At 49.3% G+C, this 21,638-nt stretch overlaps 1 protein-coding gene across 3 annotated transcripts in view; it reads right to left on the minus strand.

The window, feature by feature from the left end:
* ANKS1A (ankyrin repeat and sterile alpha motif domain containing 1A) overlaps positions 1-21,638 on the minus strand; it is a 112,328-nt gene that overhangs the window by 42,520 nt on the left and 48,170 nt on the right. For 2 of the 3 annotated variants that reach the window (XM_080367768.1, XM_080367767.1), the window contains exons 12-13: positions 14,775-15,346; positions 1,119-1,169 (exon numbers count right to left, since the gene is read on the minus strand). In XM_080367768.1, the coding sequence (XP_080223894.1) occupies positions 1,119-1,169; positions 14,775-15,346 (623 nt within the window). The remainder of the gene's footprint in view (positions 1-1,118; positions 1,170-14,774; positions 15,347-21,638) is intronic. The other variant, XM_080367769.1, reaches the window with a different exon arrangement.

Consider the following 21,638-nt stretch of genomic DNA (forward strand, 5'->3'; position numbering starts at 1 on the left):
AAGAAAAAGTTGGGTTTTTTTGTCAGCTAACCTCAAGCTCTTGTGTAAAGGAGCAGCTCTGCAGTATCAGCAACAGAAGTGTAAGATCAGCTAAACTCGAACCAGTTAAGAGGAAAAAAACCTGAATTTAAAGTCTGCCTTGCGATGCTGAGTATTTCTTCTACCCCAATTATGCTTTTCAAGTGTTCCCCTCCGTTGGAGGCGGCTGTGTCACCTTCACTCCATCAGCCCCGCTCCCCTCCGCAGGCTGGGTTTAGAGCTTTCCCCGTTCTCATTAGCCACGACGGAGCCTGAAGGACGCGCGAGCGATGCAGCAGCTTTGCTCAAGCCCGTAGACAATGTGAATTAACTGAGGACTAGCAATTGCCTCGTATTTCTCAGCAGAGGTTGCCGATTTACACAAGAGCTTCAGGCACATCTTTGCCAGGTATCATTTCGGCAAGAAGCACCCGCTTTATCTGCTTTTGCCCCTCCGAAGCAGCAAACGCTCCCCCAGCAAAGCCTTAAAATTTCACCGTGCCCTTATGCATCATCGGGACGGAAAGGCCACGCAAGGCTGGAGGGAAATACTTGGATGGTGCAAAATAAAAAGCCTCGTTTCCAAATAAGCCCAAGGGCTTCGGGTGCCGACTGTTTTATTCCCTTCCATAAGCAGGCACCGAACCCGAGCTGCGGCAGGATTTCTGGGACACTGCCACAACCCTGAGGGCTCGCTGCAGAATTTGGGTCTGGAGGTCAATTCAGTTCAAGCTCCAGAAGTTTAATGGCACGAAGCTTTGAAGATTTATGTCAATTAGCTTCATTAAAAGACTTATTTCTAAGCTGGAGCCGCTCTTGTACCTACTACTGTCTGGGATCTTTATCTGAGCGATGTTTACTTCAGTGGATCTTGAAGCCTGGGAGGTTCTTCAGTCTCATGGGATCATTTGGAGCAAGAATCACTTGGTCCCAGCCAAGCTTTCACTAAAACCAGTCACCGAGGGGTGGTGGTGGGGAATAAAATAGGTGGGGAGGGAGGGAAGAAAGGAGGCGAGGAGAAAAGCGTGTTTGTTCAAGCAGCCCCAGCTCCCTCCAGTCCCTCCCAGCAGCAGAGGCCAAGCGCTTTGCAGATCTCTTACGCTGTGCTGGGACCCGGCTCTGGAGACGCACGGGGGCTGCTGCCGGCGCTGCTGGGAAAGGCAGAGAGCACAAGAGCATGTTTCCGTGGCAGGTTCGAAGCCCACATCTGCAGCCCCTCTTTGGTCAGAGCTACGACTCTGACCGCTATTTGGCAAGAGCCAGGGAAGCTCCCTCCCATCAGATGCTCGTTACAAAAAAATCCTATTTATTTCCCAGCATTTTTTGCATCCGAAGAGCCAGCGTTCCGCCCGCCCCCACTGCACTCCATGCTTGGATGCCCTCTTCCACCCTTACCCACTTGGACTTTCGCTCTTTCATCCTGCATTATGAAAGAAGAGAAAGTTTTAACTTCGTTTTAAGAAAGGTCAGCTCCTCTGCTGCGGTTCTGGCTGGGAAGCAGCAACGCCAGCTGCAGAGCTACGGCCCTAGAGAGGATGGCGCAGGATAAAAGGACTCTCCCCACCTTTCTGCTTCCTCTAAATGTAGAAAAAGGTTTTCGAAACCCAACTTCTCCCCCCTGCACCGAGGTGACAGGTGCTCAAAAGCTGCAGACAAGAGAACGTGAATGCAGATGGCGACTCGCTCCGCTCCTGATGGGCTGGATGAGTTCCGCTGCCCAGGGCAGGGCGCCACGGTCCGACACTGTGAAAAATTCGCTTCCTTCCCCGCATCCCTTTTCCATGGCTGGATTCAAACCGCAATCGAGCTCTGAGTGCCAGGCTGAGTTCACTCATTCCCATCGCACTGCCCTCCCTCGATACAAGAGGGACGTGATGCGTTTTGGGTTCCGAGCCCGGCCCCGACAACTCTGCAGGCAAAACGCCGCGGTGAGGACCCGCAGGTGCTTCTTCAGCGCTAACACACCCGCGCACTTTTCCTCAAAAGCAGGGAATTGCCTTGTGCTACATAAACCAGGAATGAAATAATCACGTGGCGAAGGATTACCTTTCCCAACCCGTGCTTTGCTAACCGTCGGGGTGAGCCGGAGGCGGTCACGGTTATGCACAGTCAAAACTGGATGACAATTAATGCAAAGGGAAATCCTGCTTCATGCCCTCGGCTCTCTACGAAAAGAAAACATTCTCCCAAGTCACACACCAACTCAAACACCAGGTTGTTGCTGATTTAACCGTTCAGAGGTCGCAAAGGTAAGAACGCAGGGAAAGGACACAAACCTAAAGAGGGGGTGAATGCTTTTAAGCATCCCTGTCCTCCACAAGCGGTCCTCAGCTGCACTCTAGAGCACTAAGATGGGGCTGGAAGAGAAGATCCCTTGAAAATAGCCTACCCTACAGTTTTTTAGGCTGTTCTTTCCCAGTGGTTAATTATTAAAATACAAAAATACCATGTTTAAATATAGCGCTGCTGTTCAGACTTGGTTATAGCCTGAACACTCAGTTCCGATTTGTTTTGGCTTAACCTGGTTTTTTCCACTGAAGCACCAAGCGGCCATCTCTGAACAGGTTGAGGGGTGGGTTTGGGGTAGGTTTTTAATTATTTTTTTTTAATTTATTTTCACACCCACGGAAGTAAAATTGCAAAATAGTTTTGCCTCCCAAATTAACGCAATTGTATCTGTTACTCCTGATCCAGATGGGTAGCAACTCCACGCTATATTTTGGCCAACGAGCCCTGAATTCCTACCAGGAAAGGAAACAAATTACGGCAGAGCTGAAATACCCTGGGAGAAGGAAAGGCTGCAAGGATGGGAGACTGTTCTCCATCAAACACCAAAACCAGGGATGCGATGGGAAGGAGTTATAAAGCTCTCACCAGGATTGAAGCGCACCGATTTATTTTCACATCTGCCTACATTTTGCTGAAAAATAAAAATACCCCAAAAAACAAGGAGCTGGGTGCGGCCGGGAGTCATCCCTGGGCTGGGGAAGTGGTGAGCTCTTCCATGCAGGCAGGCAGCCACAAAAACATAGCAACTGGCAATTTACTCCAAAACAGAACTTTATCTTAAAACAAACTACCCTGAGCGCCTGAGTTCTGATTAATGGCAAAAAAAGGTATTTGTTTGGAGAAGGACAGCAAAAGCCAAGCCAGCTCGGAGGACATGCTGGATGCTGAGGTTTGCCCTGCTGGCAAGACAGGACCTTTCGACACTGGAGTCCTGCAGGGTAACTCCCCACCTCCCAGCGCTCCCGGCAGAAGCCTCACGGCTTTCTACACGAGCAGGATGCAAACCAGCTCCTCTCCTGCGATACCCCCCTGCACCATCAGCAGGGGACCCAGAGATGGCCAGGTCCTGCATCCTCCCTGAAGCCTGCGGTGCCAGGCACCCAAGCCACCAAGAACCCTCCTCCTGGGGAGACCCTGCAGTGACACCGATCTGCAGACAGCCCTGACGTGCTTGTTTCCACTCCCCTGCCCTGACAGCCGTGAAGCTGTGGTCTCCATATAAATCTCTCCAATTTTTCCTTCCCCAGAGCCAACGCTGAAAGTTCGGAGCCAGCAAGTCCATTGAGAGATACAGAGGACGATTAAACAAGTCCTGGGGTCTTTTATCTCCAAAATAAAAGACAGCTTCATGCAAGAGGAGCTGTCTGCAGCAACTCATTTGCATGCAGGGAAAGGAAGCTTCATTCAGAAAGCACAAAAAACTGAGCAACACTCCATCAGAGGGACACTCACCCAGGTTTCACTCACCCAGGTTTCAGGGGCATCTTTACCATACTGCAGCTTGCTGGGGCTTGGTAAAACCTCACCTATGGATGAAAAGCCCTTACATTTACCATCAATATAAACGCACAAGTTTTGTTCTCAGCCTCTGCATGCAGCATCAGTGATTCCCAAGGACAGAGCAAGGTCGTCCTGAGAGAAGAAAAAAAATAAATACATACACTCGCATGCCAGCGTTCAGATGACCAGATATTGTCGAGAGCTACAGCTGTCCCTACCCCAGAAGGTTTATAAGCAGAGTTTCCCCCTCTCTCCATCCCCTTCAAGAACAAAAGGTGGGCAGAGCATCCAGCTGCTTCGGACAATGATCTGCATTGCTCTTCTGCAGTTCCACAAGCACGACACCCCACATCCCCAACCAAGCTCTGGGCTCCGGGCCCCACAAAACAGCTCTGTTTAGACAAAATGCCTGCTTCCTCACTTCCAAATTAAGGCAGCCAGCCAGGAGGGGAGATTTGCGTGTGTGGAGGAGGTTGGAAGTGTGCCTCAGACACCAGGCTACATCCACCAGCCTTCCCATGCAGCGCGCGCTCTTTCCAGCACGCACAAACACAAGCGCTTTTGCAGGAAGCTTATTTTTGAAAAGCCAAATATTACCATTAAAATCCAGATACGCCTTGATATAAAAGGAGATATAAAAGGAGAGCCCCTTTTGGGCTTTTATCCTGGGAAAGTAGCTCGTGGAGTTAACTCAGGTGCACCGAAGAAACAGCTCCAATGAAGTGTTTTCTCCTTAAATCACTGTAACAACTCCAGACTTGTTAAATCGGGTAGGAACAGAATGAGATGTAACAGATCGTTTTATTCTATTGCTCTTCGGAGGCTCCTCACTGCTGCATCAGCCCCTGATAGCTGGGCAGCCTGAACAGGGAACCCCATGGTACCATCTAAGCACGATTTAGAGTTTAGGTGTCCCTGTGCACGTGCACATAGGTATATGCACACACATCCAACTGCAGCATGTTGCTTCTGGGAACCAAACCAGCAGAAAATAACTTTGGTTGTGGGTTTTTTTGGTCCCCCTTGGGTGAACTGTTGAACCACGGAAAGTACCTCAAAGGTGACAGCAGCATCCCCACCTCTGCGACACGGGGGGACTGTCAGCTTGCGTCATCACCAAGAGCGCCTGGGGACGATGTAACAGGGTTTTTCTCCTCAAAAACTCTCCTGCTTGGTGCTTCCTGGGGTTACCTTCCCTTCTGATACAATTTCTGGTACTAGGCACCATTGCCCATCTTCTTCTGCAAGAGCAAAGGAAAACCTGAGCGGGGTCAATGCCTTCTGCTCCCTCTGTGGCTCCTTCCCAAACTGGCAGCTTAGAAATCGCCAGTCCAGAAAATCAGTCCAGAAGCCGGATCACAAGGAAGACACGCTATAGCATGCCTGCACATGCGTCAAAGAAACAGAAACTCTAAGCAATAAAGTTTATAATTAAATAAAAACATACAGAAACAAATGGCACGCTATCTACCATATGTACGATATTAGTGCATTATAATGACACCCTGCAGCATAAGCATAATTACGAATATATCAGGATTCCCATTATAAATCCTTATTATTAAGGAGTTCATAACCTATTGTACAAACTCGCCTGGGGCTAGAGCTCGGCAGACAAGATAGCAGTTCCAGCAGCATAATTTATTCTTGAAAGCTACTTACAAAGTTTGGTTTAAAGGTTATCAGTATTTTAAATTTCTGCAATTCTGCAAAGTGTCAAGGGTTAGGACTTCATTATTTCTAAGCTTCTACAACAGAGGGATGGGGCAGATTTGATTTAAAATTCTAAAAAACCACCAAAAAAACCTACCAGACAAGCTGCTTCTACAGTTTCAAAACCCCTTTGAGCACAACACCCCCAACGACAAAGTGACCAGGCTCATTACAGCTTAAGGGGTTAGCTCTAAAAAGCAGGGGAGAACAATAAGGGCACCTTGGGTCAACGGGTGATGCTGAGGACACACAGCTCTGTCAGATCTTTCCATTTTGTACCAATACCACTGTAACACACCCCAAAACCAGCAAAGGTAAAAGCAACCAGGAGCTGTATGGTTGCTGGAGAAAGAGGATGGCTCCTGCACACGAAGCCTGACTCTCAACCTTTGGGATCGTAGTCGAAAGTTTGTGTCAGTTCAGAGGAGACTCCAGCCGAACGCGAGATGCTGCTAGCTGTTTCCAACTGTTTTACGGATTTCCTAGTAAACAGCAGCAAGTTATTTTGGGGTTGCTGGGAGGAAAAAGCAAGCAGAGCTATTTAATCACAATTTAGGATTTTCTTTTCTAATTGCTAATGTGTGAAATCATCTCTCAGGAGATGCGGGCTACGGGCCGGAGGGGACGGAAGAGGTCAGCACAAGCAAATGACTCAGGCAGCGATTGCACAACGGGACCAAAGACCAGCACCATGTGCAAGAGCAACGGACTGAATGAAAAAACAGCTTTAGCTAGCCTTTTTGAGCATCTCAAAACTAATATCCCATTTACACCACAGCCTCCCACAACTGGCAATAATACTTCTACATTTTCGAAGCTTCTCGGTGCAGCGGTAATTGCACCGGCCCAACTCCTCCTGCTTCTCATTTCAAGTCTAAGGAAACACACGGTGAAAAGACACCTCAGGCAGCCTTCCCCAGAGAGCCACACCGAAATGAAGTCCACTACACCCGACGTGCTGCTTCGCATTTATTAGCTGCATCTGTAAGCACTTGCTGCTCTTCCAGCCCACAGCCCAGCAAAGCGAGGCACGGCGAGCACCCCGGGGCGCCCGCTGAACTCGCTGCGGCTTCCAAGGGTTTTGCAGATCTGCAATAATTAAGGTTTGACATGACAATAGCACGGATAACAACAGAGGGGCCAAAGCCAACAGAAAAGGCGGCAGCTTTTCCAAAAGCCAACACGACGCAGGCTCGAAAGACCACTGTGATTAGGGCGCTCGCAGGCAGTGGGCAAGCCAAGAAGATGCTGCATGCAGACGTTCAGCCGGGAGACAATATAGCAGGTGCTGTTTCAACAAGCAGTTAGGTCCAGCCTGCTTCCCAGTTTATCCTGCTGATGGAAGAGACAAGCCAGCTAAGGCATTTTCCCCAGAAAAGGCTTTGGTTAACAGATACCTGACATTACTAACTGATACTGCATCCCTGAGGGTGGAAGCAGGGCTGCTCAGACCCTCGGAGCAGAGGGATGGCTGGATCGCAGCATCCACCTGAAAGGGACGGAGTTGCAAATATTAAGAGCAGGAGGAGGAGGATCTGGGACAATACCTGCTGGCTCCTTAGCGCCATTGTAGTCCTGAGAAATTTGGACGTGGGCCATGAATCTCATTTCTAGATTGGTGACAGCACATAAACCATTTCTGGTTTGGTTTATGGTGCTTCAGCTGACTGTCTCGACATCGCTATCCCACAGAGCAGAAGCCTCGTATTTCATCGCTCAATATATTCTGCGTATACAAAAGATACCAGCCTGTGTTATGAGCTCAGCATAACAAATACCAAAGGCCTGGAAAAGATAATGCTCAATTTATTAAATCAAAGCTAAACTACAAAAGCCAGCCAGTTGTTCGAGGCACATTTCAACACTTGAAGTTCAGAGTTCCCATTCTCTAGCCTCCTCCAGCAGCGCGTGCTTTCCACGCACAACGCAAGGACTCATGAAATTTGTTATTTATTTCAAGACGTTCTGCAACTGGTCAGTAGTGATAAAGGCACACATTTTTCTGGCTGCATATGGTCTCCGAGAAACTCATTTCGATCAGGCTCAGGGACTGGTGCTTCACACCACCCTCCACTCTGTGTTTCTGTACAAATCCCCGAATTACAAATCTGAACACATACCGACAGGAAAGGAACTTCGGGTATAAATTTGTATTTCACAACCGGTGTGTGGTGGATCTGCAGTTTCAGAGCCCTCCAAACATTCCTTGTTGACACACGCCCAGTAAAATTCCACATGAACGCGACAAGACAGACTGTCAAACGCGACAATGCATCTGCTCGTAAGAGCGAGACGGCTGGACTCCGTTCATACTCGCATCCTCACACAAAGCCAAAAATGACGTCAGGCTCTCGGTGCAAAGGTTTTCTCCAGCTTGTAGGGTACAACACAGCATGGTGGAGACTTGAGATAGAGCTACAGAAACATTCTTTTAAAAAATAAAAGCTTCTGAAGTACTGCAAGACATGACGTAAAGTGGAAGAGAACATAATGAAAGACTGAATTTAGTAAGGACACTGAAGCCAGACATTTCTGTTCCTGAAAAAAAAAAAAAAAAGTGTCCCAAAAACACTAACGATCACAAGATGGTTACATAACTAAAATATCCATCAGAGCACGAATAATTTGCATAGAAGAATCAAAAGCTTCCGATTCAGAAATACTGAGTTAATGCACTTGAAAAGTTAACACGTAGCAGCAGCGGACTGAAATCGTGATATTATTCTAGCACACTGGATGCACACAGACTAATTTAGATCTGTCTTCAGCCTGTAATTGGTGACCCTATAAATAAGGGGAGAAAGAAATCACTGTGCATTTAGATCTGTATCGAGGGCACTTTCACAAATCCTTCTGAAGCGTGGATGGAAGCCTCCTTCCCCGCACAGGCATGGTAAGACGCAACGTCGCATCGTATTTTGCAAACCTGCTTTTGGGAAAAGCCACCCCTGACACCTGTCCGGTTTCAGATGAATTGATATGATTCAAAGAGCTGGCAAATATAATTCTTCAAGCTAAACAAAGAAATAAACTACACTTGTCCTTACATTCGCCTTTCAGACCAGAACACCAACCAATTTTACCTATAAAACTGGTAAATCGATGTAAATTGGCTTGGATCTGCCTAGTTCGGCATCGGTTTATAATTTTAACAGGCTGGCCATTTGCAATAGGGACAAAGCAAACCTGTATCGCGGAAAGACAAAAGCTTTCACTTCAAAAAGTTAATCAGGATGGAGGAAATCTCACCGCTGGGGGCAAAGGGAAAAGAGTTTTGACACAAGGGATGATGTAAGAATTCCTGACCTTAGCACAGGAAAAACAAGAGGAAACATTGGGATCTGGAGATAATAGAATAATCAGCCCTGATTTGATTAAAATCCTGATGGACACGCTTGTTTAGTATAGCAGAAATCAGAACAAGAACACCGACCACATTGCTGCTTTTCCCTTAAGCAAATAAAATCATTAAACATTTCGAACAGACCAAGGGAAAACTGGAATGAGAGCTTAGAAACGAGGGTCAGCTCTTGGAAAAGCACGCCGAGCACACCGCCCCGAGAAGGGGCAGGAGCCAAACCCAGGGGCAAGGGAACTGTTAAGATTTAAACACCTGAACCAAAATAACCATTTCCTAAAGGCTGCTGGCAAGCAAGGAAGGAGCCTTGTGACCCACGTGGCTGGGATGTCCTCGGACCATGCAGGACCACGCAAAGGCACAGGACGAAGCCAGTGATGCCACCCGTGGCCAGCCCATGTGCCGTAGGTGGCACGGACACGGAGAGGCTGAACATGCGGGTTTCTCAACTGTGTTTTTCACTCCAAACACCATTATTTCGATCTACAGCTCGGGCCATTGGGGAGCCTGACGGCAGGTAAGCTGCAGGAGCTTGTCAGAACAAAACCCACTGGGCTTTTACAAGATGCAGTTTCACCAGGCACAAAAATAGCAGCTCTCCCCCTGAATAACAAGGGAAATATTTGCATTTTCTTTCAAAGCCAGCTCACAGCTTTGAATTTCAACTTCTGGGCGTCTTTTAAGCCAATGGCAGGTTTTGCATCAAGAGCTTTCTTCTAAAGTTTCACATTGCAATGCAAATGTTCTTAATCCTCAACTGTAAGCCTGTAATTAAGGCACTAATTCCGCTAGGTACTTAAGCACCCAAGCAGTCCTGACAAGGTTAATGGAGCTCAAGTATTTAAAGGCACCCCAACAGCAGCCACAAGCCCGAAGGACTTGCTCCCCATCTCTTCAAAACCTCTGATGGAAGGCAAGGAGAGATGTGCCGCTTGCTCCTGGCACCCACCCACCCTTCCGTGACATTAAGACCCCCAAAATGGCCCAGCGACAGGTGAAACACCCCATCCAGAGTTACTGCCAAGGGGAGAGAAATCCTTCCGCAGCGACAGCGAAACGCGGAGCAGCCCCACGATTATTCGCAGCAGATGATGGTTGTCCAGCATCATAATTAGCTACAGAATATTCATTAATTCTTCAACTAATTCACTTGGGGGGTTGGGGAGAAATGCAAAATGGTAGACTGTGTATCTCCTTTTTTCTAAATAAAGCTAAAGTGCATGTTTTATTCAGTTCCCCAAGTTTCTTTTGAAGGAGGTTTAATCTCTTCCTAGAAGAGCTGAAGCCAGAGCACAAAGCAGCCACCTCATTTTGTGAAATTGATGCTGGAACCTCTCAGCCCAACGTTCATTACAAATTCAGCATTGGAGCCACTTACTTGATAGCAGACAGCTGGAAGCAGAGGATTAAGGAATGTCAGGAGCCAGGTCTGAGGCCAATTCTCAAGTAGCCTGCCTCCTCCTCTGCCCCTCAACGCTTAACACATCATTTCTCTTACCATCAGCAACCCCCCCAGAAGAGCAGCCAACTCCAACAGCACCCTGCTTCCAACTCCAGACATCCCTGCTCAGTCTGGTGACGCTGGATTGCACGGACGAGTCTCCTGGATCATATGTGCATCAAAACCAACGACACTGAAATCCTCAAAAATCCACCCCCCACCCCCTACCCTGGAGTGGGGTGTCCTGGCTGCGCAGGCAGGAGGACGGGGTACGGAGCAGAAATGAACAGCGGAGATAACGGCGGGAGCAGCGGCGCATCGGAAGCCTTTTATAAAGGCACTAAACGGAAAATCCTACAGCTAAGACACTCCCCAGCATCTCTGCGTTTTGCCAAAGCCAAACATCTTCCCTCTTCTTCCTCCTCTACAAACACAGCCCGTTTATCCGCTATTTGCATTTAGGGGTTTTCACTTCATCACCTCGCCCGGTGCTGCACGAAGCGCGGCTGCACAGGACATCGCTTTTATCAACCTGCCAGCACCTAAGGGACAGAAAGCATTTGTCACAGCCCGACTTCCTCGCAAGCCCCACCCCCCCCCCCAGTTTTTAGAGGACTCTTTTACAACGTCCCCAAGCCCAGCCATCATTCCTCCTGGGGAAGACTACAGCCCACAAATTGTTCTCACTGTCAGGAAGCTGCTTCCTCAGCAGAGCTGGGGTAGCTCAGTGAGTGACCGTGATAAAGTTTTACTTCGTCTTGGTCAGGTTCTCTTCTTCAGCAAATGGATAAAAGGACACAGAACAAAACGCAAGAGAAGCTGGGGCAGGGGGAGACAGAAATGTTCGACACCTAAACCTGGCTGAGAGCGATTAGATAGCACAGGCTCAGAATAAAGCGAAGTTATTGCAGATTAGTTTTTGTTAAACAGCTCACTATTCGTATTAGACGTGCATATGTTGCTTCCAAAGAGACCTGAAATAGCTTATCAGGAGAGAAATCGGTTCAGCCCCTCCTGGATCCCACCCTGGGGGTGGGAGGTTTCCAGGGGACTCCAGTGCCGTTCTGCGTGACGCAAGGTTTGCTACGGCAGCGCGTGTGCACCAACCCAGGCAGATGCGCAGGGCTGGAGCTACTCCACGGAGGAGGAAGGCCGAGCAGATGCGAATTAATCCGCCCTGGAAAGGGTGCTGGCAGCCAAGCCGGGCGCCAAGAGGCCCCTTCCTCCTGCGGGAGTGCAAACAGAGTTTATTCTCCTATACAAAATTCATAGTGAGCTGCCACTGCTTTGTGCTCATCTCCCGTCCGCTAAATATTTATGAGCCGACGACGAAAACCAAATTTATCACTTTAGCCCTCAGCCCTGTTTGGAAGGATTCAAATATTTATGCTGACTAGGAGCTCTACCCCCCCCCTCGCACGCTTCTTCCCCACCTCGCTTCCCACTCAAGCGCTGGATTGAGCACTTCTGGTCCTCGCCCCTCTCCCTGGGCAACACAGCGCTGTTGGATTTAATTTCTCCAGCTTGTTCACAAGGAGTTTCTGTGGGACAGCAGCCGGGGGGGACACCACGTGCAGCTTCACGCTCCTGGGAAGGAGCCAGCGGGTCAGGGGGCAGCTGGGACAAGCCCAACAGACCCCCTGGCAGCCCGGAGCACAACGCAGGTTATTTGGGCAGATCCTTGGAGCAGGGGAACTGCGACTGGGAACGGGGATGAGTTTTGCCAAGTGAATCACTTCTCCCCCATCCCACCCTTCTGGCAAAGCCGGCACCACCTTCCACTTCCAACAAAGGGCACCGGCAGCGCGTGGCTGGGGAAGGGACGTGATCCCTCGCTTCCAAGCAGCCTGCACCTCCCCGCCACGGCGCGACTAGCCGAGCAGAGTCACTCCTGGCTCAGAGTGATGCTAGCTCAGCCTCTGCCACGGATCCCATCTGTCCACGACACAAACGGGTCCCTCCCCAAGTCCCCAGCACCCCGAACGGACACACCTCCTGCTGGCAAGGCCAGTGGGCAAAAGCCTCAGCTTGTTTGCTACAGCTGTGTGTGGCTTAGAGCAGCGCACGGATCACTTTCCTCCTCAGTTGCCTGCATAAAGACTATCGAAATTAAGAGAATAATGCATATAAATCTGCCATTGTTTGCCCTCAACAGAGAGGAAGAGCCAAATCATTGCTAACAGGGGTGGCTCAACAGGGTTTTATATTAGCCTGGTAAATTCAGAGGCTGCAAGTTGCATCTAATTCAGAGCAGCTGCATTATCCCATTCAGGGAACTAATTAAACTTCCAACAACAGCACTACATTTACGTTGAAATCTCATTGTTGCCATCATGACCAGCTAGATCAGCCCCTTTCTGCGCATACAAATCACCGCAAAAAACCCCAAGTGTTCCCCACAGATGCATCTTTCCCATTTCTTAACAGCCATAGGAGTCTAATTTAGAATATTTTATAGCAAGAACTGCCCTGGCCATATAAACTACTATCAGCAGCTCCATTTTATGCTGCTTCTACAGAAAATAGCTCTGCCCCGTGAACTGTGCCCCTCCTGACGACAGCATCAGACTGCAACTGTTGCACCAGGAGTCAGAACGAGACCCCAGATGCCTCCATACAGCCTTTAAGATATGAAAGGGCAAATCAGGTTAAAGGCAGTGAATCACCAGCTGCTGCCTTGTCTCCTTTCTTACAAGAAAAATTTCACTTCACAGAGTGTTTTTTCAGTGGGAACAAACACATTCTGCAAAAAGAGGCCATTGCCATCTCGCAGATGGGGAAACTGAGGCAGGGAGGAGAAACCTCTGTCCAGCATCGTTGAAGCTGGTCTGTGAAAGCCAAGGGACCGCAAGGCAAATCACTGCTCTAGGCACAGGAGGGTACTACCAGATTAAAGCAATTCCACAAAACGGTTAAATTATGCCAGAAGCCAGGCAGACAAATAAAACCGTCAGGTTTTGATAGTACAATTTTTTTTTAAAAAAAAAAAAGTTAGACCTGCCCCATTGCAGCCAGATGTGAATTTTTCACATTCTTCCTCTGATTTCCTCACCTAACGTAACGGGAAGGAAAAGCAGATTTTCCTCCTGTGGCTTGTTTAGGCTGACAGTGGGTGGAAATGATGTTTTTTGTTTACGCGCGGGGAAGCAGATCTGCGGGTTCATTTCTCTGAGCAGAGGAAGCACAGGCACACTAACACTTGACCTCTGCTACCGGTAAAGTCCTGCTGCACTGTAAAACCAGAGGCTTCTTCCCTTTCCATGTTTGCTGTAAACAGTTTGGTTAGGCTTGAAAAAGACAGCAAAAATTACCCAGCCCTTTCTAACAAGCCTGCTGCTGTAGAATCTTTCATTAACAGGCAGGGTACAACTCACCCAGGTAATTAACAGCAATGCCTCTACAACCAGAACAGCTACAGAAGAAAATAGATGTGTTTGGCAACCCTGGACCACTGCAGGGAGCGAGAGGAGCAGAGCATGAACTGAAAGATGGGCTTGTACCTAGGAGGTGTGCTTTTAGCATCTCTGAATACCTCCCCCTTCCACCAAAGATGATTTTCTCTCCGAGTCGGGCAGCTGAGCACCAGTCAGTGCACGCAGGACAGGCGAGCAGGGGCACGACCGTCCCAGGGGTTTACACGCCCGGCACACACCGCTCCACACCCCCAGCACCACGCCAGGGGTTTTATTTCCTTTCAGTGTACAAAGAGTGGTTCATCCGAGCTTATCTCTTCCGCAGCGCTGCTGCTCTACCAGCAGAGAATCATCTCCAAAGAATGTTTCAGTAATGCTGCGGTGCTGAATTTCAGAGGGACACTTAATCTCGCCCGAGTGGTTCACTAGGGCCAACTTTCTGAGCATGAAATATTTAACTATCCATGGGCCTCCTGTACTATAATAAAGTGACTTCTAACAAGCCTCTGAAATAAATATGTGAAGAGGAAAGTGGGAGCTATTAAATGCACCAGACACAGCCCAACTACTTTTTCCTTCCATCCCCGTGAACCCAGGACACTGCTTACCCCCCAGCAGCAGGGACCCAGAACCAAAACGTCTCCTCTGGATGCTGGGAGAGTCCACAGGGGAAGAATTGGGAAGAGGAGGTCAACACAAAGGTTTGTCAGGGAGCACCGTTATCAGCTCTCCCTCATAAGGTTTTGCATCCCCAAAGTATCTGGCTTGCCTAAAAAAATCAAGCCCTGTATTTGAGCAACCTCAAAAACTTGGGAAAGCCCCTCACTCCTTGCAATTCTGCTTCTCCCCCACTCCAGTTAACCCTATCTCTTGGCCTTTCACACCTGAAAGAGTTATAACTGAGCATTTAATGCAATGTAAGAGTTCGTAAAACTAATGAAAACCACCCAGGACCCCCTCTAAAGGCCAGTGTGATAGAGAGGAGCTCACGCCGTGCGGATTCATTCCCGGCACAGCAGCTCTTAAGCAAAGCCAGCCTTACCTCATCCCACTCCGAAGCAAAGGACGGGGACTTCTCCAGCCTCTTCTTCCCAGTGCTGCAGTTGGAGAGCGATTCGCTCCGGCTCCCCATGGCATCGTCCTCTGTTGGAGAGCAGGTCAGAAGATCGGAGTCCGATTTAGACAAGCTGCGGCTGAGTTTGAGCTCGGCTTTGGGCTTGCTCCCTGGGTGGGCTCTGCCCACAGCTCTGTCCCCCTCTTCCTCAGCACCGCCGGGGTGCTGTAGCACGTGGGGCGTGACTACAGTCTCAGGATCCGCCCGGTTGATGTGCGTGTGCTGGACAGTTGCGTAGACTACTTTCTGGTTTTGGTCCGGAGAGCTGGTCCGTACTGATCCAGAGGCAGAGAAGTCAGCATCCTCCAGCTGCATAGCAGGTGGGTGGCTTGTAGCTTCCGTGCCTCCTTTCTCCGTGGAAGAAACGAGCCTGAAAGGGTCCTCGCTTATCTCACAGATCGGGGAAGAACCGTGAAGCAATCCTGAAAACTGCTCTGGAACCTGGATGTCCTGGCCGTCGGCAGAGTCCTGGCTGCGGCTGCCACTGCTCCTCCTGTGGTCTTCAAGGGGACGAAAATGAAGCGGGGGGGGGGGGGGGGGGGGGGGGAATTAAAAACATGGAAGAAGCAGCATAATTCCAGCTCTCCCCCTGCCCTCCCTCAGCAAGGGAGGGAGAGATAAAGAGAGAACAGTTCAGTATTGTTCTGCATGCTCAACTTGTACCCAAAGTCATGGCATTTATGAAATTCCAAACACTGGCCTGATTTATGCAATCTGGCAGCGCTCCTTGTTGTTTTATTCCTGTTAACACTAACTATCAGGCCTTGCTATATAAGGCTAAGAGAAGTGCTAACTATATCCTGCAGAGAGAGCAAGTGAGGTAGGAGAAGCAGAGACAGAGGCTCCTGGAACATCTGATACATTTCCATAAAGGCCAAAGTGTTATTTAGAGCAGCGCTCCCTGCTCTTGGCACGAGCCGCAGGGTGGGAAAGCTGCTGGACCGTAATCAACCTGCAAGTTCCAAAATCCATTCCCAAAAAAAACCCCACTGCTTTCCTCCCTAGCGGTTTCCCAGTCTAACCTCTCCTCTTTACTCAGGGGAGAGAAATAAACAGTTGATGCAATTAAAAAAAAAAAAAAAAAACCAACAAAAAAACCCAAAAAACCCAAACTTCATCAAAAAGTCTCTTCTCTTGCAAGCAAACGGCTCAACACGGAGTGGTCTGATCTACTAACGCAGCGAGCTGCGAGAGGAGTACCGGCTGTCCCAGAAACATGACACGGCTCCTCAGCCACTCCTGCACCAACATCTTTAATATCAGTTACCAGGGTCCTGCATAAATCATGAATAATTGACCGATCCCAATCGCCAAGTGTGTACACAGACACACGCGTACTCACCCGGGTCACATGTGAATGGGCGCTGGAACTGTCAAAGCAGAATTTTGGAAAGCTAAGAAATAAAATTTCTGTTTACAAAGGATTCCTACGCCCGCACATAACTGTTTGACCAATTTTAACCGCTTCCATTTAGTGCCGAGGAAACACTCTTCAGTCCGAGGACTGCAAAACGCCGCTGCAAAGGAACACCAGAGCAAAGCACCCCGATAACCTGGCTCTGAAACGCAAGGAGGATGTTTAGATGTGAAGAGGAAATCGCCTGCTTTGCAAGACAGCAGCTCTCGGAAGCCAAGGCAAAGGAATCCTCATCTCAGTGAGGCACAACACACTAATGAATTTTACTTATCTTGAACTAAAAGCAGCCTATTAGCAACAACAGTGTGATCAACTCCTTCCCCCCGAGCATCCTTTCCAGCGCTAAGCTCGACCAGGTCGTTCTCAAACACTAACACCCATCTGGTTTTGTGGTCTGTCCTCGCACCAGAAATGAGGCAGGAAAGGACGGAATTAAGTCATTTGTCTTTGCACGCCGCTTCAGAGCCCGGGGTCTCATATGCCCAGTGTTGGACGAGCCCAGCTAGTCCCTCTCGCAGGCATGTGTTTACTGCACAGAAATGCTAAAAGCAGCTTGCTCCCTTGGCAGCTGAGTCAGGAACAGCCAAAGCCTGAACGGAGGTTGACTGCCAGGGCAGCGCGCCCGCAGAGCTCGCTGCTCGCTGGGCTCAAGTGATGCAAGGGCTTAGTTCATCCTGGATCCTACGAGTTAAAGATTCCGGGACAATGAAGTAGTTGTTGATTATCTTGCATGGGCACATTCAACACAAGTTCTGAATTTGCCAAGGGGGAGGCATATCTCCCGGGGGCAGGTGGTGTCACCGGCATCATTCCTAACACTGCTTGCGGAGAGCCAACAGCAGCACCCTGGCAGAACATCCCGAGACCAGACTACGGTCAGTTACTTTGCCTAAAGTTATGATGCTGTAATGCTGGAGAGAAACCTTAGAAGCGATCAGACATGCTGCATTCCTAGGACAGACCCGTATTAGTAAGAAAAAGCTACTGAGCCGCTAAGGGGGACACAGCACTGACAGGACAGTCACGTTAACCTGATGGGGAGGACAAAGCTTTTGCAAAATCAACAGCCTTTCTTCTCAAACCTTTCCTTCTTTGGATAGCAATTCTTCCGTGCCTCGGCTTAACCTTTCCTGACATTTCTGCTGAAGGCAGAGAGGCGGCTGGTGAAAGTTTATGCCACGTGCTGGAACACTTGAGTCCAGCCAGAACAAAGTGCTCCAAATCCAGTTCCAGAGCCTCACAAAAGGGCTCCTGTTGCACAGAAATCACAGCCACCCATTCATTCTCCAGCCGACCAAGGACTTCGAAATGCAAGGGAGCTGCCAGAGGAGGAAGGGCTGAAGCAAGGAAAGGAGCCCTTGCTCAGAAGATGCGAGGAACATCTTGAAGGAGACATTTCAGAGCCCTGAAAGCTGCAGGGAGAACTGATGTAGGAAGGAAAGGGTCATCTCGCTCCTTTTTGTCATTGAGGTGCATGCTGCAGGAATGCTGAGGGCTCCCCAGGTTTTACCTCCTGGGGTTTCAACTACAGGTCCCTCAGGATGGTCGTGGAGAGACCAGAACAACCCCCGGCCATCCCGGGAAGACATACCTTTCTGGGATAGGTCACTGACGCAATTCAGCTGATGTGCCGATCACTTTTCTCATGGCACAAAGAGGAACACCGCTCATTTTTCAAGGGTATCGTGAATTTGGAGAAGGAGAAAATAATACTTGGCTGCCAGAGAAGCAGAGACACCCCAGTTCCATCCATCTGCTGCATTCAAAGCATCCTCCTCCAGCTACACCTTTCAACTCAGAGAGGGAGTCATCCTTAACAGAGGGGCTTCTGTCCAGCTCCCCGAGCTGATTTTACACCCAAGCACAGATATCTGGTCTTGACTTTTTCGGTCAATGCCCACTGCAGGTTTCGGCAACGGGAGAGATTGTTTCCAACACCTAATGGGAACAGGAGCGCCTGCCCGGGCACAGACCGTCTGCTTCCCGGGGAGGATTCAATTAAGAGCCTCCCTGCCAGCTGCCTGATGATTCCAGATACGAAGCGCTTCCCTAAACTCATAACACGAAGCTGCAACTGCCCTGTCTCGACTGAATTTCTTTCCCTATATATCATCAACAGGATTTCTTTCGTGCCCCTGGATTAGGAGAATGAAGCTGTTACTGCAGCTGCTTTTTGCTCAAGCTCCCCAGCCTCAGAAGTAGCAAGGGCACACGCCAGCCTCTACCTTTCATATAGAAAAGGCTCCCTGTGCTACATCACACCAGAATTTGTCAAGTGAGGAGCGTGCAACTCTATCTCCTGTGGCACAGGCGGCCAGAGGAGGAAAGGGTCCCTTAGGGTGCTGCTATAGAGGTGAGAAAATAACCTTCAACTGCAGTAAAACTGAAACTTCTTGATGTCGATGGGATGAAAGGCTCATCTACGCAGCGAGGTGCTGCATGCGAAATCCAGACGTGTACAGTACGCTCCTGTATTAGCCTCAAACTCGGTCACTTTGGGCAGTTTGTCCTCCAAAAGCCACCTGAGCTTGTGCTCTTTTTCTACTCCCTCCCCTATTCCCCTTTTAGGAAAGGGCAATAAAACACTGCTCTGGTTGCTTAGAGAGATCGTTCATTTCACTCTGCACAGAAGCTTCTAAATACATCGTGACAGCAGAAATGCAGGCTTGGACCCCAGACACGGGAAGGGGTCTGTCCCCCAGCCACCAAACCAAGGGAGGGCACGTAGGCTGTGGTTTACACTATCATCCATCTCACAGCAAACCAAGAAGTCTCTGCCTCTTCCAGCCTTTGTCTGCCATACCCATGCGTCCCCACGGATTCCCTGTAACGATATCCATCCCGCTGTTTCTGTGGCTCTCTGAAAAGCTATTTTCTTTAAATCTCTCTGCAGCATGTGTCGTCTTTCATCGTCGCCTCATTTCAGCGCCCTGGTTTAGAGCACAGTCATACATCTGGTTGAACCAGAATAACCGTAAGAAAAACGCGAGCAGGAGGAAGGGCGAAGCAGGGACTTCAGGCTGGGCTTCCCATGGAAGCAGCACAGCAGAACCTCAACAAGTACCAGTTTTAATAACTCTCAGAAGGAACAGAGTCAGTCCTACCTGCAGCCGGTTACTGCTGACAGCACTTGTGGAAGATTCTCCTGAGAGGCAAGACAGACAACGCTCAGAAGCATTTTTCTGCCTTCATCCTCCATCAGGTCTCTCCGAACGCAGCAGGAGTTGAACGGTCTCCTCCGGTCAGTCCACACAGAGTTCACCACTCTTGGCCTATTTACAAGTCCTGTTACAAGGTCTGAATGACCCGACCTCATGCAGGCGATTGCACGTAGTTTCCTTACCAAAGGGGATGGGAAAGCATTTGGCTTAAACCACTTCTGATACTCTGCCCACAACATCAGGCCAACTTTTCCCAGTGCTCCAGCATGTGACAGCAAACTGCTGTAACATACACAAAAGGCAACCAAAGCCAGGCGGATAATACCACATTCATCTAGTCACTGGATACAAGACAACTTGCAGCAAGAGGAACAAAGGCAGCTATCACATATGAAAGGCACCATTAAACACAGCATGCCTGAAATTCAGCTTTCCAGCTGCCCTGGAAAGTCCTTCTCAATAGCCCGCGAGAATCCGAGTCCTTCTCTGCTGACCAAAGGCTCCTCCAGAACTCATCAAGTAACATCTAGAAGCCCAGCCTCTCAGAACAAGGGCCAAGAAGTAATTCAAAGCCACCCTGCAGCCTGCTCCTTGTCTTGGGATTGAGCTGCTGCCTTTGATGCTCCAGGACCCGTCTGATCCAGAGCTGGGAAAATTCTCCAACACCTCAATTAAGGCTTCAGTCCCTCACTCAGCCCTCGTTTAACTTTTTGCCAAAACGACTCTGCTGCTCCCTAAACGCATCTTTTCCCCCCACGCCCACATATACCTCACATTTCATACTTAGCTACGTCTGCTTCCACGTGCCCTTCTGGTATCTGACCCCAACTGCTGGGAAAGCTGAAACCATTTTCTTTTGTTCCCAGTGCAATAAAGCAGATTTCAAAGCTGATCCACCCTTCCAGAGCAGTTATCAACCTCACGTGCAGAAAGGAACAACCTGTAACGCTGTGACAGAAAGCAAGGATGAACACCACAGACCAGAAAAATCGTGCTAAACAAAAAAGAAATGTAGTCAGTGCCTCATTTCCTACTGGCATCACGAAGCCTGAAGTCCCTGAGAGGACAAGCAGCAGGTGAAGGATGACACGGGGCCCTGTCAAAGCTCAGCTGCTCCTGCAGTGTGGGGAGAGCTGCCAGCTGGGGACACTGCCACACATGCGGTTGTGCCACAGGGATCACGCCGAGACCTTTTGGAAAACAGCTGGGACCCTCTGGAGAAGGGGGACAAACAATCGTGTGTCTTTTTCTCCAGGTGCACCACGAAGAGCGATGGGAGATGGCCCCGGCAAGCGGAAGAAACGCAAGAAATGAGAAATACATCGGCTGGACCCCTTCCCGGGTGGAGCAGCTCTCCACCTCCACCGGATTGAAGGCTCCGCTGCATTAGATGCAGTGGTAACTGCGTTTAGAAGTGTGGGCAAGTCCTGGAAGATGAGAAAACTCAACTGCATCCTTGGATTCCTCCTGCTGCAACAGCGGAAAGGGCTCCGGGCTTGTTACAAACCCAGTAACACTTGCCACAGACTGCACACCCTGAAGTCACAGCTCTTATCTTTCCAGCTGGATGTTAAGACAGGACTCTGCTCCGGATCCTTAGTAGGCTAAAGATGCTCCCTGCAACCTCTGTGAAAGGGGGTTTAGACCGTTTGCAGTACCGACGCGTTCAGGGGAAGAGATCTACATCAAGAACAAGCAGATGCATTCCTGTGAGATTTTATTTTCGTCTGACACATAGTTAGGACCCACCTTTACTCACATTAATCAAACCTAGACACGGTAGGCAGAGAAAGGAGCCAAGCAGTCAGGAATAGCTCGCACCTGAATAATCAGCAATAGCTGCACGCTGAAAAGCTGTGCCTGAAAGCTGCTGGCTCCATAGCTGTCACCCAAGGACTACTCCTGGCCGAGACCCCAAAGCACCAACCTGAAAAGCATCCTAACTTGGCCTCCGGCAGCAAGTGGCTTTGGCAAACGCTGGTGGGAAAATATTGACCTCTTGTGCCACCCTGCACAAGCTAGGAGCACGGCAGGGCTCGAGGAACAAAAGCTATCATGCTGCAAGAAGGGAAAAAAAAAAAAAAAAAAAAAAAAAAAAAGCTGCAGGTCTTACAGGGCAGTCAGTGAGACATCACACCGAGTCCTCATTATCCTCTGTCCATCCTTAAAGCCAGACAGTTTCCAGGTTTCGAATCCTAACTAAAACCTTCCAAA

The sequence above is a fragment of the Falco punctatus genome (genome assembly GCF_963210335.1).
Source record: "Falco punctatus genome assembly, chromosome: 17".
Classification (NCBI taxonomy): Eukaryota; Metazoa; Chordata; class Aves; order Falconiformes; family Falconidae; genus Falco; species Falco punctatus.